The sequence below is a fragment of the Lampris incognitus genome, chromosome 4, assembly GCF_029633865.1.
Source record: "Lampris incognitus isolate fLamInc1 chromosome 4, fLamInc1.hap2, whole genome shotgun sequence".
Taxonomy (NCBI): domain Eukaryota; kingdom Metazoa; phylum Chordata; class Actinopteri; order Lampriformes; family Lampridae; genus Lampris; species Lampris incognitus.
In genome coordinates, this window is record NC_079214.1 from 57,989,276 (window position 1) to 58,010,679 (window position 21,404).

The following is a 21,404-nucleotide window of genomic DNA, read 5'->3' on the forward strand; positions in this document are numbered from 1 at the left end:
AAACGTCTATTTTGGCATCATGAGCTACTAAAGGGGATTCCACTGGGGGACTTTAAGAAACTTATTAATTCATTGACGATGTTGTGCCACTTAGCACTTGCACATGCGGACGTAGCCTTTAATACTGTTTTATTGCTGAACTGGGATAGGCTCCAGCACCCTCGCGACCCTGAGAGCAGGATGAGTAGTTTGCATAATGGATGGACGTTTTAAGCGTTGTCAGTTGCGTTGACTTGTTTTTATTTACGTTTTGTGTAACCTACGTCTGTGGAGCCGCTGTCTTGGTCAGGACTCTCTTGAAAATGAGACTCGTCGTTTCAATGGGACCTTCTCTGATTAAAAAAACAAAACAAAACAAAACAAGGTAAAACAAATCACGAGATTAATGTTGCGTTCTTAAAAAAAAAGAAAAAAAAACTTCGATCGGCAACGTGGTTGGATACCGGATAGGTATTCGTTTTTTTACCCCTGTTTCCCGACGGGCTCCATCTTCTAGGCGGCTCGGCGCTCATCGGTCGACTGGTTTGGTCTGGCCGATGCCGTCAGTCCACAAACATTTCGCACGCAGCTGTGGGAGAGAGAGCGAGAGAGAGAGCGAGAGAGAGAGCGAGAGAGAGCGAGAGAGAGAGAGGGACGTGTTGCAGCCTGGCGGGGAGTCGGGGAGGGGAGCGGACGAGCCTTTGCAGAGATGGGCTATTCGGCCCGACGAGACGGGCGAGGCGTTTGAAGTGTTCAGCCGCGGCCCGGGCAAAGTGTGGCACACGTCGGACGTTTCTGTATGCGGGAGTTATTCCGAAGTTGAAAATGCGGGTGACGGTGGCGCTGCCGAGACCCAGCGCTCCCTTCCTGTCGTCTAGGACAAGATGGCAGCGACGCAGGCAAACTCTACATGGTGTGGCTTCGTAAGTCCATAACATGTTCGGAGAAGCCCTGGATTCTACCTACTGGTACTCTACGTGAAGGTAACTGGGAAGGGCGGGGGGGAGACCACCGGGGTCAAGCGCGGGCGGGCGAAGTTGGCGTGTGTTGTCGCCGGAAAGTTATAACCAACTAAGTTGCTCGGCCAGCCGCCGGGCTGTGTAACGCAGTAAGGCCAGCCGTCATACGTAGTTAGCTTAGTTGGGAGCGCTGGACGTTATTCGGACACGGCTTATCTTTTATTTATGTGCACGATCGCGTGTCGGACAGCAAGCGACGGCTGACGACAATGTCCAACAGCGCTCAGAATGCGTCGTTAAGGGGGGGGGGCAGTCGAGGCTGGGCAGCGTCCCGGCGGTCGTTTCCGTGGCGCAAACGACCGTCGCGTTTAATTCGTCAGTTTCTTAGTATTTCGCGGCTAAACGGGGAGGGGGGGTTTCCGGTTGGCAGCGTTAGATTTATTTAAAAAACAACAACAACAAAAACCCGTTTTCGCGGGGACGGAGTAGAAATATGGGTTGGAGAACCGGCCGCTCTTACGCCCCTTTGCTGCATTTTCCGAATACTTGCGGACTTGTTTTGCTTTGCTTCCTGGATGGTAAGTTTTAGCCTCGGCCGGTGGCATTTGGAAGCAACACCGGGATCGAGTATTTGCTTATGCGAGTGCTTTTTTATTTATTTTTTTTTAACTGGCGCCCGCTTGGTAAATGCGCCAACATTTAGAGCCCCCCATCCACCACCACCCCCCCCGCTCTCGGACTCGCCAACAAACGCGCGAGCTCCTATCATAAACCAGCCTTTGTTGTGTCTGACACTGTCAGGATTAACATCGCTATTAATACACAGGTGACACGTTGGGGGGGGTAACGTCATGCAAGTCGGATATAATTGCGGCGGTAAGGGAACACACTGGGGCTCTCTTATAATCCTGCGAAATACCGGACTGAAATAGATGAAACACTATAGGGGGGGGGGGGGCTGCTATCACCGGAGACTGGACTTGAGTGTGACTGGAGATGCCGTTCACAGCACCCTCGGCTCTCCTCCTCCTCTTCCTCCTCCTGCACATCCACCACTATAGCGGGTCAATCGCCACATTTGAAGTTTCAGCCTTGCGCGCACCCCGTTTCTGTGCAGTGCCGTGACGTTGTTTCTCGTTACAGCTTTACGTTTAAACCTGTTCTCGAAACGTGGGCACGCACGCGCCAAATATCAGCAGCTCTTCTCACGTTGCTGTCAGTCAAAATTAAAATGGATTTTTTTTTATTTGCACAGTGCTCAAGTACATGTTCTTCTGTCCAACGCAACACCGAAGTAAATACTTGTGTAATTGCTTCCCGGGGGGATATTCATATGTTGAACTTTAATGAATTCTGTTGTAGAAGTGCTGTTGGAAAGAGCAAAGTGATAGTCCCCCCCCCCCCAAGTTTTGTGTCAGAGTTTTTATGATGGGGAAAATGCTGATGCCAAGGTGACACCAGTGTTGGTTTTCAAATGAATACTGCGCCATAGTTAGGATTGTCGAATTATCGTGACATTTTAAGATCTAATGAGTCTAGTTTGTGCTTGCGGGTAAACACTGACTGAAAATAGTTATCGGTGAACGGGATGGGAAGATCACACTTGGCTGCCTTTATTTGAAAAGCAGATTTTAAGCGAAATGTTTGGTTTTTTTTGGGGGGGGGGAGTCACCACCGTTCACCTGCCAAATTCTGGGGAATTCTGGCTGGGTGGTGAGATGATCTGCTCGCTCAGCCATTTTGGCAGGTGTGGTAACCACTGTTTACAGGGCCTATTTTAAAAATGCAGCTGGATGGGGAAATAAGGTAAATGGATAGTTAGGTCAAAATTTGTGTAACTGTGTCCTGCAGTCAGAAATATTACTTTTCCTCCCTACTTGCATATCTGCTTTGCATGCTACGAAAAGAAGATTTTTTTTTTATGTCCACCTGTCATTTTAGAAAATGACTGCCCTTTTTAAAAATTAAACTTTGCAGTCAGTATTAAGTCTGTGAATGGTGTAACTTGCTTACTGTGATAACTGAACAAAAAATAGGTTTTCCCCCTCTTAGCCTCACCACTGAGGAATAACGTAATATGGAGGGTATTTTGTTGCCTTACCCTTAGTGGAAAATCATAGCGGCCCTGCAGGTGCAGAATGATGGCTGTGGCTGGTTTGTTTAGCAGCTGTTCGGTTTGGTCTAATCACAAGTGACGCGTTTTGTTATCGTCTTTGTTTTTGCACATTTCACTACATGAAAATTTTTCATTGTTTGGCAAAATGCAGGACGAAAAAGTCCTTTTTGCATTTTGCCAAAGCTTTTCACTTCCAGTTAGATAAACGTACAACGGTAAAAATGTTACAAACTGCAGATTGCCCGAGCTCTATGTTAGTGACTGATTATTCAGTCTGGTGAGTAGGTGGAGTCGCATACCTTTTCACTAGCTACACGGTGGGGGCAGCTGCTATTCCTGTAAATACTGTGATTCCTCTCTTTCTCAGATGATGGCATGAACACGATGCAGCATAGTGCTGCTATCCTTACGAGTTGTTTTATTTTGCAGAGCTCCTGTTTTATCCGCCTATCAACATAACACATTTGAACAGTCAGCTTGACAACAGCAAGGCCGAAAAAGAAAGCTTGCAGAAAATGAGACAAATCATTGCTGAAGATGATCAGTATATAGTAGTTGACATACAGATATACAAAACGTTGGACAGAACAATAAATGATCTGTAGCTAATGCTATTGGACATTTGTAGCTAATGCTATGGGGCATTTGTGGTTCAGATGATCTTAACAAAAAAAAAGACTTTTTAGTTTGCTGTAACCAAGTGTAAGCGATGTATGAAGGTAAAAAGGCTAGATATGAATGCATCTAACACCAATTTATCTATGTAGGCTTCTATTACTTGGTGCAACAAATTTTTTCAAGATGCTTCAAATCCTTTAATCTTACCCAACCGTCCTCGACCTTGATAACATGCTCAGCACTCTTTCAAGAGTGAAGAAGCCAGCTGTTTGTTCCATATGCTTGTCTTCTAAATAGAAGACTTGCAAATGCGAGTCATAAGTTCATCGTCTGAATACCACATGGTCACATGGTTCAGAAAATACAGGGCCCTCTATTTGATGAGTATGGATGATAGCATTCACAAGACACCAGCAAAGCACAACGGTTAGGCAAATGACACAAAAGCAGATGTCCAACAAACTGCGTTCATAACGCTCTGCCTAGAGATGCACAGGGCAGGTCAGTACACCATGGTAGCATTATAGACGCATGCCGAACTACTGCAGGGAATAGGGTGGGGTAGGGGACACAGTCATATTTTTAATTGGAACCGTATTTTGTTGTGATTGTTGTTCACTGTGACTCGCCAAGTTGTGTTTAGTTAAGTCAGTGCTTACGTGCACTATGACACACAGCTGTATTTGTCATCGTCGACATGATGCACTACAAATGAAAGAGTGGTCAAAAAGACATGGTTGTTTGAGTAAAGCAACATCACGAGTGCTTCTCAGGCTAATCAAGTGTGCTCTTTCAAACAAGAGACCACGAGACGGTGGAGCATCTCCCTACCCCACCATCACCACCCCACTGAGGTTTACCTCTTGAAGTTGTGTGTTCATTTGAATTCTGTTTTAATGAAAAAAAATCTCTATCTCCATATATATATATATATATAGCGTTTTTTTCCCTGAAACTGTCAATGGTGTTGTGAGTGCTCAACTAATGAGGAGCGGGATATCAACACAGATACAAGAAAAAGATTTTAATACTTTGCCAATGTACTGAAATCTTTTTCCTGTGTGTGTGTGTGTGTGTGTGTGTGTATATATATATATATATATATATATATATATATATATATAAAATCATCTCTCTCTATGTATAAAGTATGCATTGGGTATTTTTATTCAATTAGCATTTCTTTAACAGCTACAAGCTGTCTACTACATGCTTAAAATAGGAATCTAGGCTATCCTTAATCTTGGTATTCAGAAGTTCCCAGTTCTCGTTGGTTGGGCTTCTTTTTAGGTTGACAACACACATCTAGCAATACCCGAGAAAAACACCTTCATTTTATTTCACTGATGAAGAACTATATGTCTATAACAAAACAGGCCTCGTTCTTGGGAATTATCTATGTCTTATGAACACTGTCTTATCTCCCCTGCTACCCAGGTCCCTCGGGTCTAGGACTGATTGGGTTCTTGGAATGCATTGTTGTATTCCGTTGTATGACTGGAAAACAGAAAAGAGAGAACAGAAACATAATGGGGAAGATTTTGGAAATGCAGATGTATAAAATGTAATAGCAGTTGGAGAGGAGTCTTAGATTTGTTATCGTTTCCTATCACAGAATCACAATGTTTTGTTTGTTTTTGCCTAGCTATGATTTTAAATTGGAAGAGTTTCAATGGTTTTTTTTACTCATTTTTTTTTTTTTACTTAGATGATGTGCATACAGCAAGTAATAAAATTTAGCATTCTAATAATTTGCATCCAGAGTTTAATTAACCGGCTGAATATTTATTCTTTTTTTTCCTCCCAGCTTTGTGTAGTTAAAGTTATTTCCCCTAAATGTTATACTTAGTTTGTTTATTTATTGGTTTCACCTGTCGGTTGCCTTGCCCACTGTTACTTTCTCGTCCTTGGCACTTTTATTTCTCTTCACTCAGAAGCATTTGTTCTTTGTGGACAGGTGCCTGATGTTTATTTTTCTCTTAATTTAGTGTTAAGCAGGGCGGGGTCAAAGGTCAGTAGTTTGTAATTACTTAGCTACTCAAGGATTGCTTAAAAAGTGCTACAGCTTTGAAGGATGTAACACGATGCCACAGGAGGAGCCTGCTGACTGACCAAGGGGGTATCAGGGTTCAGGTGGTAATAATAATAGGGCCCAGCAGCTGCCATGCTGTTGCCCTTTGAGACTGTTAAAGGCTCCACGACTTGTATCTCTCACTGATCTCTGCTGGCTGGTGAGAAAGGACGGCAGTAGCTCTGAAGAATGGGCGCCATCAGTCACTGACAGCTAAGCCCCCAAATGGGCATCATGACAATTTTGGCGGAATTTCGTTATTAATTATGTGGCAATATTTTGAGGATGACTATTGACACCTTAATAGGATGTTTACACACAAAAACTTTGAGAAATGATCATAAGTAATGTGGATATGGTGACCAAGCAGGTCGGGGACTCGATTGTTCAATTCACTCAGCTAAAACAGTCTAATAAGTTCAGAAAATTGTATCACTTTAGTGTAATGCAATTTTTAAGACCAGATAATGACATTTAAGTTATATCACATTAGCACCATAATCCCAGATGATATTTAGTCTCATATCACGATATCAACATTATATCGATATATTGCCCAGCTCAACCCTCAAACACCACCATTGTGCAATTGTGAGGAGAAATGTCCGCAGAAGAATGAATGCTCTTACCTTACCGCTCAGAGTAGGGTCAAAGGGATGGCTCACAGTGTTACCCCTATGATATGCTTTCTATTGAGAAGATTTTCTGGAATAGGCGTAGTTGTAGAAGTGCTCTGTGACAGGTCAACGTTGCTGTTACTATGGCCTAATGAATTGTTCAGTGTTTATGTTCAATTTCTTTTGGTGTAATTTTGGAAACCTCTCTCTGGGCTGTGCCGGGAATCAAGCAGTTAGGCTTCATGTTGCACTCTTCTCTTTTTTCCACCATATGGTCTCAGTCAGGCTGGATGAGCAATCGCAGTCGATGCTGGGTGGGTTGAACATGACATGTTAAACTTCGCTATCTTAGAATTTTTCCCATTGTGAGAGCTTCATGCAGCTCTACTAGCATGCTTGTTTTAGTGAAATGGATAAGTGTTGAGAAATGTATCTCCATTCTGGGCCTAGCACATTTTCTCATGGGCAACATCTCTCTTTCCAAAAGTACTGCTAAATAATTTGTTGTACCCATCCCACCAGGTAAATTATGAGGCACATTGAGCCTTGTTAGCCTAGCTGTTAGTGGGAATCTGTGATGGCTTAGATACAAATCTCATTGGTCCTACCTGTTGAGGTAATTGCAGACAACTTGAGCTGGAGAGGGGGGATATTCAAGGGTTAAAGTGACTTGTAGGGTCAGTAAGGTTTATAAACAGATAAGTGCGTAACTGCATCAGGTTTGGACCACGTGCTTGTTGTTATGGTATACAGTGTTCAAGTGTAGGTGGCCCATGGCCTTGAACAGAAGATTAAACTGGTATTGATTGGAGCTGCCACCGACCAAAGATTTTCCAAGTCAACTAGTAGTCATTAGTTCAAGCCATTTGTTGACTAGTCATTGCACGTTTATGATGTTAATTTAAATTATTTAAATTTTTTTTTGAGCAACATAAAATGGTATGAGTCCTGAGGTTAAGAAAGAATAAGTGATATTGTTAACACTGTGTTACATTACAGAGAAATACAAAACCGCAATGAGCCTTTAAAATATAAATTTTACAAGTGCAAGCACGACGCGAGCAGCCTGTTTACGACACCGGCAAAAGGGGTAATGATTCTGAATGTGTTGGAACAGCCAGCAAGGGAACTAAACATTTTGTTGATTGTCAACATAGTATAACATCATACAGCTTATGAACTTGTAACACAAACACAATAACTTATGAGCCTTTGAATTATACATTTTACACGCTCACGCACAGTGACACTGGCAAAAGAGATAATAATGATTCTGAATGTGTAAGAACAACCAGCAAGGGGACTGAACATTGTGTTAATTTATTTCGACACAGTATAACGTCACACATCCGTGTACACGAGTGTCTGTCCCTGACTGACTGAGTGTTGCCACTTCTTGTGTCTGTAATTTCAAATTAAAAGCCCTTACAGTTTCATGCAGGTTTTTTTTTTCTTTTTTCTGTGACTATGCGACAATGAAAACTTGGTCGATTGAGACTCTTCTCATTGGCTAAAGTTTGGTCGACTGTTAGGGGGCAGCCCTCGTATTGATGTGCTACCTTTTAGCCTACTGGAGTATTACATAAGTGTACTTAAACACTGGAATGTCCTGTACTCTTTCCTGTCCTGCCACATGAACTGAACAGTAAACATATTGTACACAATAAGAGGCAACCAACTGTTTGACTGTACGGTCTCAGCTGAAGGTATACAGGGGTCTACTTTGTCAGAACTATGACTTTTTCTCAAATCACTTTGAAATAAGTTGAAAAGTAAATGGTAATTACCCTACGTTAAACCATGCAAAGATTCCTTGCATAAGAAGAAGAAAAAGAAAAAAAGAGAAGCGGATATTCTATAAAAAGCATTGTCTAAAAGTTCTTTCTCAGTACAGAAGAATGACCCGTGTCTACAAAGGAAGAAACTCGCAGCCTCTTGTTACTGTGAACATTAGGGTTGGGTACAGAGAACTGGTTCTGACTTGGAACTACTTCCACATTTCCAAAAACCATGCATTTGTTACAAAATGTGTTTTGAAGCTTCTTATTGAAAAGTGCAAGTTTCAAGTCGTTTTGGCAAACAAAGTGAAATGCATTGAGCTTTAAAAAAAAGTCTATAAAGTGTTTAGTGCTCTTGCGGGTCCTGGCAGTATATATAGGGTTGGTACATTTGATCAGAGTTTAATTAGGATCCTAGGGCATCATAGTATCTAGGTGTATTAATCTGAGTGTAATATTTCAGGGAGCTGAATAACATTCTAAACCCGAAATCCTATGTTGAGATACGTTTTTTTTTCCTTTTGAAAGATTTTGGTTTTGTTCTCATAAATTATGTTTAGAATTGGAACCAACCTATCGCTCTGGTGGGTAATCTGACATGATAGATGGAGCCTTTGGTCCGACGTGGAAGAGAGTCGTCATTGCTGGGGGCACCTCGCTGATCTCCCCTGTTCTCTCTGGGAATACACTTCCATATCTAGGACTACTCTTAAAAATCCAGCTCTACTCTAAAACGAGTAGAACTGTGGTTGCACAGAGAATGCTACTCCACTTTAATCTGTATGATATTTTATCTACAAAGATTGTTGTGCAGAAACCTTTTCGAGAGTAGCCTTTTTGTCATCCTTACAAACATGGCTACTGCTTTTGCTAAGTGGTTAGCTCACATCTAGATAGGAAAAAGGTGTGATTCCATTATTGAATGATGGCCTTGTGTTGATTGTTCCTTGTCTTGATTGTTTGAACAAACATGTTTGTTAAGCACTCACACCTGACTGCAATGGATTATCTGAACAGGTAAAATCAGTGGAGAAAAATAGTGAATCATGCATTTCTTTTTTTTTTTTTTTTTTACCAGCGGTTCACTTCACTAGGAAGTATGGACCACTGCTTAACTATGCCTTGCCATAACATTACATTACATTACAGTCATTTAGCTGATGCTTTTATCCAAAGCGACTTACAATAATTGCATTTAACGTAGGAAATCAGGAGAACTACTCGTCATCAGAAGTCATAAGTGCATCTTCTCTCTAAACAAGCATCTAAAACACAAGCTTGTAGTCATCTAAAACTTGTAGTTTGTAGTCGTCTAAAACACAAATGTGCAATACATATTACTCATTACAGTATATCTGAACAGGCTGTATGCTGTACATAACCACCTACTGTATGTATATAGAGTAACTTTTTTTTACCCATTTAATGTTTGTCTCAGCACTCCTTGCACTCTTCACTTCTTTGCACTTCTTCTTTGCACTATTTGTATCCTCTTTAGACTTCACAGAAACGATTTTCATCTGTATATAGTCATTCCTTGTATATTCCTGAAGATTATCTTAAGACATAAGTATATTATATATTATAACTTGTGTAACTACATTGTTGTCCATCTTCGGGAAAGCTGTGGCACAACTGAGGTACTTGATCTATCAATTTGCAACATTTTAATCACTATCTCTGCCACTAAATTAGAAAAGGTGTAATTTGCATTCCTTTTTTTTTCTTTTGTCTTGATATTATGACTTGATGATAGTCAGAGTACACATGTTCCTCATCGCCACCAGTCCTGTTTGTCTGATTGGAGTGAGTCTTTCTGCAAGCCTGTGTGACAGGTTTGAGGACGCTGCCGAACTCTGGTTCTAAATATGGCTCTCTGAAAAACACTGTTGATTAAAGTCAAAGAGCCTTTGGGGCCGAGCTGTTTTAATGTCAGTGGATGTGACTCAGGATAAAGGAAGTAGGTCATCGGCTCCAGCAGGGCACTTGGACCGCGCCTCATAAGGTCACTGTGCCAGTGTGAATGCTGGCTTTTGAAGTCAGAACCTCACAATCATGAAACCTGTCAATTTCTTGTATTCCACTATCTGCGGTATTTTAATAAGACATGAATACTCTATATGAGGTTATTTTTTTGTTGTTGCTTTGTTCATTTTAAATGTCAGCCTAGGAACAAAGAGGGAGAGGGAAAAGTGTTGGGCAATGTTTGGGCATCTGATGGGAAGGAGCTTGTCTATGGAAATGATGATGAGTCACAGCTTTGTCTCTCTCAGTCTTTCTCTCTCCCTCTTCATTTGTTGCCTAGAGACCTACAGTGGGAAATGGCAGGAATCGGTCAAGTAAACCTTTCAGAAGTTAGTCATCTCCTATGTGGGGGTTGTGGTGGTGGGGGCTGCAGTGTATGTAGCAGAAGGGTGAAATCGTAGTCAAGCACTCCACTGGAACATGTTGCCCTGGTCTATTCTGTCTCAATGTCTGTTAGGGTGTGGGTGTGTGTTTGTGTTTGTGTGGGTATAAGTGATGTGTTTTGGGGTGGTTGCAGCCATCTGTGATGTCACTGAAGGCTTATTAGTGCTTTGTAGAAAATGGGAGTCACATCTAGATAGTAACCCTAGATTTGCAAAACTCGCAAACACTCACCCATGCGCACTTGGCTTGACAATGGCAGATAGTGGAGGGTTAGAATAAAGTACGTTTGCGGTTGAGGTTAGGTCATGGGTTAGCTATCGGTTAGGTTAAGGTTAACTATCGGTTAAGGTAAGAGTTTTAGGATTAGGTTGAGGATAAGGTTGCTTTCATACTAGGATCCGAGTACACTTGACCCCAATGTCCAGTTTTTTTGAGTAGTCTGAACACTGCATACCTGGATCCACTTGAAAAGATGGTCTCGAGTACAGTTGGCATCAGCTGTGAAAGCAACTGTACCAAAATGCAGAAGTGGGTACAAAGGCATTTCTCAACGCCGCTTGTCTCTTCCAAAGTCTGTGTATGCATGCAGCACGTGCCGATCTTGTGTGTAGATACGCAAGTGTACATGGGTACAGAACAACATTACTAATGTGAAAGCTGACCGGCAGGGTGGGGGCAGTTGTACTCAGGCACGGTATGAAGCAATTGTATATGATGTGAAAACGCCCTAATTGAGAGTTTCGCAAATTCGAATATCTAGGGTTACCATCCAGACACAACCGAAAATGGAAAAAGCGTGTGTGCGCAATAGATTACGGTCATTGTTGATATTGTGAAGCTGAACTGAGTTGAATATCTACCTTTTGAAATTAGGAAATTTATAGCCAGCATTCAAGATGCTAAAAGGCGTAGAATCTGCATGTCATTTTCCTCTTTAACACTGAGCTCAGGACAAAAATAACATTAACTGGGTTTCAGTGTTTCTAATAATTCACCCGCTCTTGATCAAATAGTTTGACAAACACAGAAAGTTAACCGAAATTTCAGTTAAAAGCTCGGCACTAAAACTGACCTGTCAAATAGAGATGTGGAAAGAGGCATGGAACTGGTCTTGATCAGTTAGTTTTGTAAACACTGAAAGTTAACTGAAATTTTGGTTGATCTCTCAGCACTACATTTGACCTTGTTAAATAAAGACAGGAAAAGACATTGCATTCTGGAGTTTCTCAGTTTACAATTTGTATCTACTGAGCAGTATTACAGAAAGTCTTGTTGCTCATTATATGATAATAATAATAATGGATTACATTTATATAGCGCTTTATCTAGATACCAAAAGTGCTTTACATTGAAGGGAGGAAACTCACCTCAACCACCACTAATGTGTAGCACCCATCTGGGTGATGCACGGCAGCCATTTTGCGCTAGTACGCTCACCCCACATCAGCTTGAGGTAGAGAGGGGGGAATCATTGAGCGAATTACACAGAGGATGATTAGGTGGCCAGATGGAGAGAGCCAGGTTGGGAATTTTGCCAGGACACCGGGGGACTTCCTACTCTTTGTGATAAGTGCCATGGGATTTTTATTGACCACAGTGAGTCAGGACCTCAGTTTAACATCTCATCCGAAGAATGGCATCTCCTACAGCACAGTGTGTCCGTCATGCCCTGAGATTTGATTTTTGTTGGTTTTTTTTTTTTTATTCGGACCAGAGGGAAGACTGTCCCCTATTGGCCTACCAACACCACTTCCAGCAGCAACTCATTTTCCCGGGAGGTCTCCCATCCAAGTACTAGCCAAGCCCATACCTGCTTAGCTGCTGTCATTCAGCAGAGCCAGGGTACATGTTGGTATGGCTGGCTGGATAGGATATGCTACGTTTAGCTGAAGAATGATAACACTTTATTGATTTTTCCCGAAGCACTTTTGCAGCAATTTCAGAGAAATGACACAGAAAAGTAATAAGATCAATTAGCTCAGTAAAATTCAAGCTATATGGCAACATAACGAATTCAGCCTATGCCAAAGGATTATTACAGTAAAGAAATTAGAGTGTATGTTGATATAAGAAGAAATCCACTTTATTCTGTCATTATAGGTTACAATGAAATTTGTTTTCTGCATTTAACCCATTCTATTGTATTGGAGCAGTGGGCAGCTGCAGCGCCCGGGGACCAACTTCAGTTTTTTTTCCTATTGCCTTGGTCAGAGTACAGGCAGGAGTATTAATCCTAACATACATGTCTTTTTGATGGTGGGAGGAAACCATAGCACCCAGAGGAAACCCACACAGACACGGGGAGAACATTCAAACTCCACACAGAAAGGACCTGGGATTCGAACCCAGGACCTTCTTGCTGTGAGGCAACAGTGCTAGCCACTGGGCTACCGTGCTGTCGATATCGCCTATATAGTAGCCTCCGGTTCAAAGTAGCCTAGATATGAGTAAATATTTTTTTTTATCCCTATATTAGATAGCTACAGTGAAGAGGCAAATGGGAAATGGGGGAGAGGGGTGTGACATGCAACAAAGGTTGCTGGCTGGAATAGAACCAGTGATAGGTGGCCATGTGGTATGCGCTGTAATATTTCCTACAGAGATGGCCTTTTTTTTTTTTTTTAAGATTATTCCCATTTTTACCTTTATTGACTAGAGGATAATGAAGTGGCAGACAGGAAACAAGGGGAGAGAGATGGGTATGATATGCAACAAATGTCACTGGCTGGAATCGAACCAGGGACGTTGCAGTTATGTGGCATGTGTCGTAATCATTCAGCTATATGGGCGTTTTTTGGGGGGGGGGGGTTTATTATTAGACAGGGATAGCAAAGAAAGAGGCCGACAGGAAGTGGGAGAGAGAGAGGGATATGACGTGCAACAAAGGTCGCCGGCTAGCATCAAACCAGGAACAGTTGCGGCCATGTGGCCTTTTTTTTTTTTTAAATTTGGGTCAATATAAGGCTAATTTTTAAACTGTTAACTATCAACATCTCTATTCAAAGTTTATCATACCTTGTAGGCCTGCTGAACAAGGGGCCCTATGGTTAGGGAGACATTTTTGACCAGGATGCACACTAATAATCCATTTTTGTTTTATCCCACGCAGGTATGGCCTCACAAGTCTTGGTCTACCCACCACACATTTATCAAACCCAGACAAGTGCCTTTTGCAGTGTGAAGAAACTAAAAGTTGAGCCCAGCAGCTGTGTGTACCATGAGAGGGCCCACCCGTGGACTTATCTGAACGGCAGGACCCTTGGCATCGCGCACCCAACCAAACAGGCCCACTCGTTTGTGAACCGAGACTCTGCGGTGGGTGTGAAAGTGAGGGGCAGACAAGAGCACCCGGTACAGACGGTGGTGGTACTTGGGGTACAGAAAGAGAAGGCCGGTGTAAGAGAAGTTGGAGCCGGTTCAGCTGCGGCCCAGCTGCTCCGGGACGCAGGGGTTGTTGTTCCCTCGCAGGGCAAGGGGCAGCAGCATACAGACACAGGAAGGGGGGGCAGCAGTGGAGCAGCAGGGGCAGGAGGAGGGGGAAGGGGAGAGGGCAGCAGAGGAGGAGGTGTGGGCAGCAGGGAGGAGAGGGTGGAGGAGAGTGACGAAGAAGAGGAGGACTGTGGAGGTTTGAACTCGGTCGACAGCTCTCAGCGATGTGGGCTGAAACGTAAGAGCAAGGAGCTGGATAACCGTGGGAGCGCCATGCAGATTGTGGACGAACTGTGCATGTTACCTGCCATGTTGCAAACGACGAATGTGGGGAATGCGGCCATGCCTGCACCCGCAGCTGTAGGGGCCGTAGGGGGCCCATCTAAACAGGGTGCTGGGGCTGGTGGTGCGGGTGCAGCCGGGGGAGCGGGAGGGGACGGGGATTACCAGCTGGTACAGCACGAGGTCCTGTGCTCCATGAAAAACACCTATGAAGTGCTGGATTTCTTGGGCCGTGGCACATTCGGGCAGGTCGTTAAGTGCTGGAAGAGAGGCACAGGAGAAGTGGTGGCAGTGAAGATTCTAAAAAACCACCCATCTTATGCGAGGCAGGGCCAAATTGAGGTGGGCATCCTGGCCCGTCTGAGTGGGGAAAATGCAGATGAGCACAACCTAGTGCGAGCCCTTGAATGCTTCCAACACCGCAACCACACCTGTCTGGTGTTTGAGATGCTCGAGCAGAACCTGTATGATTTCCTGAAGCAAAACAAGTTCAGTCCTCTGCCTTTGAAAGTGATCCGACCTGTGTTGCAGCAGGTGGCCACAGCCCTGAAAAAGCTGAAGAGCATGGGTCTGATCCATGCAGATCTCAAGCCTGAGAACATAATGCTGGTGGATCCTATGAGGCAACCCTACAGGGTAAAGGTCATAGACTTTGGCTCGGCCAGCCATGTGTCCAAAGCTGTGTGCTCCACGTATCTCCAGTCTCGGTACTATAGGTAAGTACTGAATGGGGTAAAGGGGATATTGAGTTCATTACATTTAAGAATGAAGTCTTTGTTGGTGTCCTAACCATGAATGAAGTCAGGTTTAGAAAAATATCCTGAGGCAAAGCAAGGAAATGTCTACCATACTGCACAACATCCTGCCCACTCAGGAGCCACATACCACAAACTTGGAAAAAAATATGAAGCCACAGTGTTTACTAGCAGGGAATAGGCTATTCATGTCCCTGCTGCTGGGAAAGGAAACTGTGCTCTGATAACAGACTTTAACACAATGACAAAGAATGGTCACTATCTGTATGAATTTGTGAACATCTCATGCATTGTTTGCAGTTATGTAGTGGCAACCCTGGCCTCATTATCAGAAGGAATTATAAAGATGTCACTGTCGGTAAGAAAGTGATTAGGCAAATCTTTGAAAACTTTTCCTAATGCGTACTTTGGAAAGTTTGACTGATTATTATGGAGGGTTGAGAGAGGCTGATTATTATGGACGGTTTAGAGACACGCACTTGAGGAATTACTCTGGTATAGTCCCAATCCCATCCAGTCATTCAAAAAAATAGAGATCGGCATGTTATAAATATTTCAAACTGCAGTGAAATTTAGTTGTTGCGTGAAGAGCATTAAGAGCTTGTTAACTGGGTCAGCATGAGAAGTGTAACCACGAGGTGAATTCCACACTAAGCCTAACTAGTTGCTTACCATCTCTTGACAGACAACATGATAGCGGTTTTCTAACGTTTACTTTAGGTGAATGTCTGCATTACTGATGTTCTTGGATTTGTCCATGGAAAACCTGCAAGGACAAATTACCCTTGGCAGCTGTGTATGTGTGCCTTAGTTTTGGTTTAGGAAAACAGACCCAAAGTAATATCAATTGTTATATAAGAGACGGGAGTAACCCAGTTCCACTGGGTTGTACTTCTGCTCACTGCACAGACAGACTGAGAGGTCAGGAACCCGTTAAGTGGGCCCTTTGTGTCTTGCAAACCCATGGTCTTTACAGATGCAAATGATTCCCAATTCTTGAAAAATAGTGAATGGTTTCTTGGTAGTACAGGGAAATATTCACGTGCTAGCTGTAATCTGGGGTTTACGTCATGAATGTTTTAGCTCTATGCCCCCCCCCCCACATGCTGACATGATTGAGTAATACTGTCATGGTTAATGGTTCTGTTGCTGGCTAAACCAAATAACACTTGCATTAATCCCCCCCCCAAAGCTTCATGCAGCAGTAGCAGCATCTATCTGTTTAGAATAAGTGCTGCTCTCTGGATCCGTCCTAAGGGAGGACCTGGCAGTGTAGATGCAGCTCGGTGGTTTTCCATGGCATCCAAGTGCATCATTAGTCAACTTTGCACATGGGCGGATGCTTGTTGCTAACCACAACTTGCCACTGTAAAAGGGTCTGTTTTGGCACTGTGTGGAGCGTGAGTGAGACAGAAAAAGAACGCTGCTGGGGCATCTGGCCTCAGCCTATACAAAGAGGGTACGCCTGTGCTGAGATATGTTATTGACAAACACTGATAACCTCCGAGTTTACATTGAGAACACTGTATACAAAAAAGTGCAAAAAGTAGAATCCCCTTTGTGACCCTTAATGTTGGAATACAAGCGAAGATATTGGTTTGTTATTATCTCCGCCAGTCGGCATTCTGGAGGGAAGTGTGTGTGTGTGTGTGTGTGTGTGTGTGTGTGTGTGTGTGTGTGTGTGTGTGTGTGTGTGTGTGTGTGTGTGTGTGTCCACGGCTAATCTTGCAAACTACTGAACCTAATTTTTTTTGTGAACAGTGATGACTGTATGATAAAGAACCTCTCGTGGATGAGGTGTGAAAACCCTTTGAAAAACGTGTAACATGCAAACCTTCGACTCATCAAGTTTGTGTTGAAACACACTGGGTTTTTTTTGGGTGAGAGAGTACATGTGAAGAAGTTGATTAGCAGATAACCCAAATATGAACTATTTATTTATTTTATTTATTGGGGGGGGGGTTTAGGGTGAGAGAGTACAGGTGAAGAAATTGATAAGCAGATTACTCAAACACGAAATTTTTTTTGGGGGGAGACCCCCCCCCCTCTTTTTCAACCCAATTGTACCCGGCCACTCTTCCGAGCCATCCTGGTAGCTACTCCACCCCCTCTGCCGATCTGGGGAGGGCTGCAGACTACCACATGCCTCCTCTGATAAATGTGGAGTCGCCAGTCGCTTCTTTTCACCTGACAGTGATGCGTTTCACCAGGGGGACGTAGTGCGTGGGAGGATCATACTGTTGCCCCTCCCCTCCGAACAGGTGCCCTGACCAACCAGAGGAGGCGCTAGTTCAGCGATCAGGACACATACCCATATCTGGGTTCCCACCTGCAGACACGACCAGTTGTGTCTGTAGGGACGCCCGATCAAGCTGGAGGTAACACGGGGATTTGAACCGGAGATCCCCATGTTGGTAGGCAACGGAATAGACCACTATGCTACCCGGACACCCAAATACAAAATATTTTCAAACTTGACCCTTGTCTTCATTCATAACCAATCATGAGATGAATGACATGCACACAGAGAAACGTAAAGATGCGTTCAGCGCTGTGTATTACAGAATGAAATTACTCATCACAAACAAAATAAAACCCTTAAACCCAATTTTTCATGGTCCCAAAATTAAACCAATAATCCATCTAAACAAAATATATGCAAAAATATTTAAGTCTGTCTCACATAGCCCTGAAGAGTCTTTTAAATCCAACCAAGCAAACAAGGAGGTCGCTGAAGTTGAACCAGTTGTCCTGCGTCAGTTAAAAAAAAAAAAAAAAAAAAAAAAAAAACCCACAAAAACACAAAAAATAAAAATTCCCCAAAAAAAGAAGAAAGGAAAAAAAGAAAAGAAAAAAGAACTCGATCGCTTGCTAATGGTATACCATGAACATTTTTCAAAATGAAATCGATCTCACTAGGCTCGGTGGAGGAGAGTAATCCAAGATGCCTTGGCTACTTGTTTGTTCCTTTACCAAGTGGGCGTCCACTCGCGGGAGACAAACAGATAAAGGGGGACGGCTTGCAATAGTCCTTCAGCTATTTCACTCCACAGTTCATTTACATTACTTCATTCTCAATACTTATACAGAAACTGGAGTGTTTCCTTAGTGGTAGCTGCAATATTCCCAACTGGGACCACACAGATCATTCATCCACTTCCTGCTCTCCCCGTGAATCCTCCTCTTGATTTACGCAACACCCTGCGTAAACAACCTTGGGTGTGTGACACGTCAGCCTTTTGAGGCCTTAAATAAAAATCACAGCTGAAAGAAGAAGACATACCATTATGTAACAGTGAAAAAAAATACGAAGGACGTGAACGGGAAGCGAATATTCGCCAATGTTAATTTCGTGCATGTGTGACCATGACCTTATGCACCTCACCGCCACGCGGGAGTGTCATAGTCTCCAATGTTAAAACTCCGCTATAAAATACAGTTTCAAGAGCAGATTCATCGCAGTCACAGCTGGAAATCATCTCAGTAGCTACAATATATCCGTTCCCATGGCTGAGCTATGTTTTCTTACTGTTGTATTACTGCTTAAGAATGAAAGTCAATCAGCAGAACAGCCATTTGCCTTCATTCATTTTATGTCACGAAAACCGCGACTGCTAAACACATTTGACATCTTTTAATAAGGGCTTTGAATGCGAAATTATGATAGCCTGATTTCATATCAGACTTGCTTGCTTTCGTGCAAGGGTCCGCCAAGGAGGCTGCGCATCCACAGACTGACAGGCAAAATGTTTTCATTAGGTAGATTTTTTTTAACTTGAGTGCTGCATGTTAAAAAGTTTTTTTTTTCTTCCTATTTCCCATTTAGTTGACTAGGGCGCTGTGCAAAAGTATTATAATGGCAGGAAAAACATTGTTTTTTCTGTCCGTGTGTGCGTGTATGGAGAAGGGGAAATACTTAACGCCTGGCGGAGATCCTCACTCTGCTGAGGGCACTCTTCTAGTTAATTCAGTTTTTATCAACCTGGCTTGAAGCCGATGTATTACAAAGACTGTCCATTGAATTTTTGTCATTTTGACACTTCGCTTTTGTAAAAAAATACTCTTGTAATGGTTAAAATGGTCAGTAATAGTTTTGATGGTTGGAATGTCACACAGATGCAGGCGACCTTGTTACACACACGTTTTCATTCGTATCGGACTGTATCCCCAAAAACACCCTGTATCTGTGTATATCTCTAAAGGTCTAAAGCCTTACGTTGTCTCTAAGAGGAAAAGGTCAACTTGGTCGAACTGACAAGTCACACAGCTTAAATTCATGTGCGTCATCAATTTCAGCGTTGTACCGTATGCCAGGCTTGGACACATGCATGCGATCTATCTCTCTCTCTTGCTCTCTCGCGCTCTCTCTCTGAAACACACACACACACACACACACACACACACACACACACACACACACACACACACACACACACACAGAGTCTCTAGCTCTCTATACCTTTTATTTTGTAATTTGGAAACTTTTTAATACTGCATGTAAGCCCCAAATTGGGTTATTTTGTTTAATAGATGCATTGGCTATGGGTATGAAATGTGGATTTTTTTTCATAGCACAAAGCTGCGCTTTATGTGAACATGACGTACAAGCAAGCCTTCTTGATCTCCATAATTAAAACTAATTTTTAGCTGGCACCAAAGGTCCATCCGCATATTAGGAGCTTGATCATGAATAGTTAAGCTCTTCAAAAAAGTACAAACACCCGATCTACGGTTCGGTTTGGTGTCATGTGGTGTGTTACATTGCCTGATTTCGAACCTTTTGGAAGCCATCGTGTGACATTCCTGAGAACAACAAGATTACTGGGAACATTTTTTTCCATTGTAAATTTCAGGATGACAGCGGCCTTCACCTTTGTCAGTTCTTTATTGTTTATTCTTGAAGACCGTAAGTGTGCAGTTTTTCAAACGTGCTTAACTTCCAATGATTCTGCCTGAGTGCACTGTTGTAGACACCAGAATATGGTTTGAAGCGTGTCTACTAATTGCCTTAGTAGTTGTTGGATACATCAGAATGTTTTGGTTAGGTAGTGTCATTGCCTAATCTGCATAATCCCCTGTTGCTACTTTCCAGATTATACCCCTTTGTGATGCATAATGTAAGGGAGCCATGCAACTTCACCCGGTGGAAACCATTTTCTTCGTAACTGATCATTCTGGGTATTTCTCTCATGACCATAATGGGTTTATATAACAGTCACAACATGTATAATTGACCTTTGGAATTTGTGATTCAGAGGCTGTTTTAGTTTATCATTTGGTGCTCCGTTATCTGTCAAAGGGGTTGTTTATGAACCGGGTAGATTCTCCTTACGGTACTAGAACACAAAATCCAAACCAGGTTCTTTAAAGGTTTGTGTTATAAAGTGTCTTAATTCAGTATGTGAATATCATTCAATTTACTCCTTTATAATCTTCTATCGCTCTTAGCTAGAAGACTGGATATGAATAGTTTATGCTAATTCTGATACAGTAGTTAGTGAAGTTATATTTTACATTGCATTTCAGCTTTTTAGCTGATGCTTGTATACAGAGAGACCTGCAGCGAGTGAAAAATGTTAGGGGTCCAGGGACTTTTCTAATGGACACTTTGGTAGAATGCATGGCTATTTATTGATGGACACATAGGCTGGTGTTGGGATCAGACTTGAGACCCTTTGATTTAGAGGACAGTTTGTGATTAATAGGTCCCCTTGCTACCTGCTCATATCTGATCCCTGTGATTGGATGGGGACTGTTACGACACTGAAGTGGCTAGTTTTGATACTGTTATCTGGGAACCTGTGTTTTTGGCTCAATTGACCAGCGGGGGCCAGCCCTACAACCGCGACTGTCCGTGACTAATTATGTTTAGAGTGATCATGTTTACAGTGACTTGAGAGAACAAGTTACAGGATTGGGCCGCTGGATCAGGTTACCAATGACGTCACTGAAGTTACACGGTTGGTCAGCTGACCAACGACATAACTGGTAAACATGGAAGTGGGAGTTTCCCTATTGGCCGTTGCTCTTTCAAAATGAATCGGTGCGGCCGTTCCAGCTCATTCCACATTTATCGCACGCTAACGAACGGAATATATTGCCGCTCATGTATACTACTGGAACGCTAAGAATGGAATATTTTGCTGCTCTTTCCACATCTGCTTACGCACCGTAACAGTCCATCATAGAGCAGAGTAGGAGAGAAAACGGCTCTCCATGCACCGAGTGGCACGAGGGAGAGCAACAAACAGTTAAAGCACCCCAAATAACAATCACTCTGACAAAACACTCAACACAGAGTGAGTCTTAGATAAACAAGAGACATCCGCAAACAGAAACAGATGAAAGAGGGGGAACTAACAGATAATCAGAATAGTTATCATTACAATTA

General features: G+C 42.9%; 1 protein-coding gene across 2 annotated transcripts in view; it reads left to right on the forward strand.

Moving 5' to 3' along the window:
• The first annotated feature begins 601 nt into the window (after positions 1-601).
• The window catches only part of hipk3b (homeodomain interacting protein kinase 3b), a 75,389-nt gene continuing 54,586 nt past the window's right edge, over positions 602-21,404 (forward strand). For both annotated transcript variants that reach the window (XM_056279274.1, XM_056279275.1), the window contains exons 1-2: positions 602-962; positions 13,657-14,974. In XM_056279274.1, coding sequence (XP_056135249.1) covers positions 890-962; positions 13,657-14,974 — 1,391 coding nt within the window. In that variant the 5' untranslated portion in view covers positions 602-889. The remainder of the gene's footprint in view (positions 963-13,656; positions 14,975-21,404) is intronic.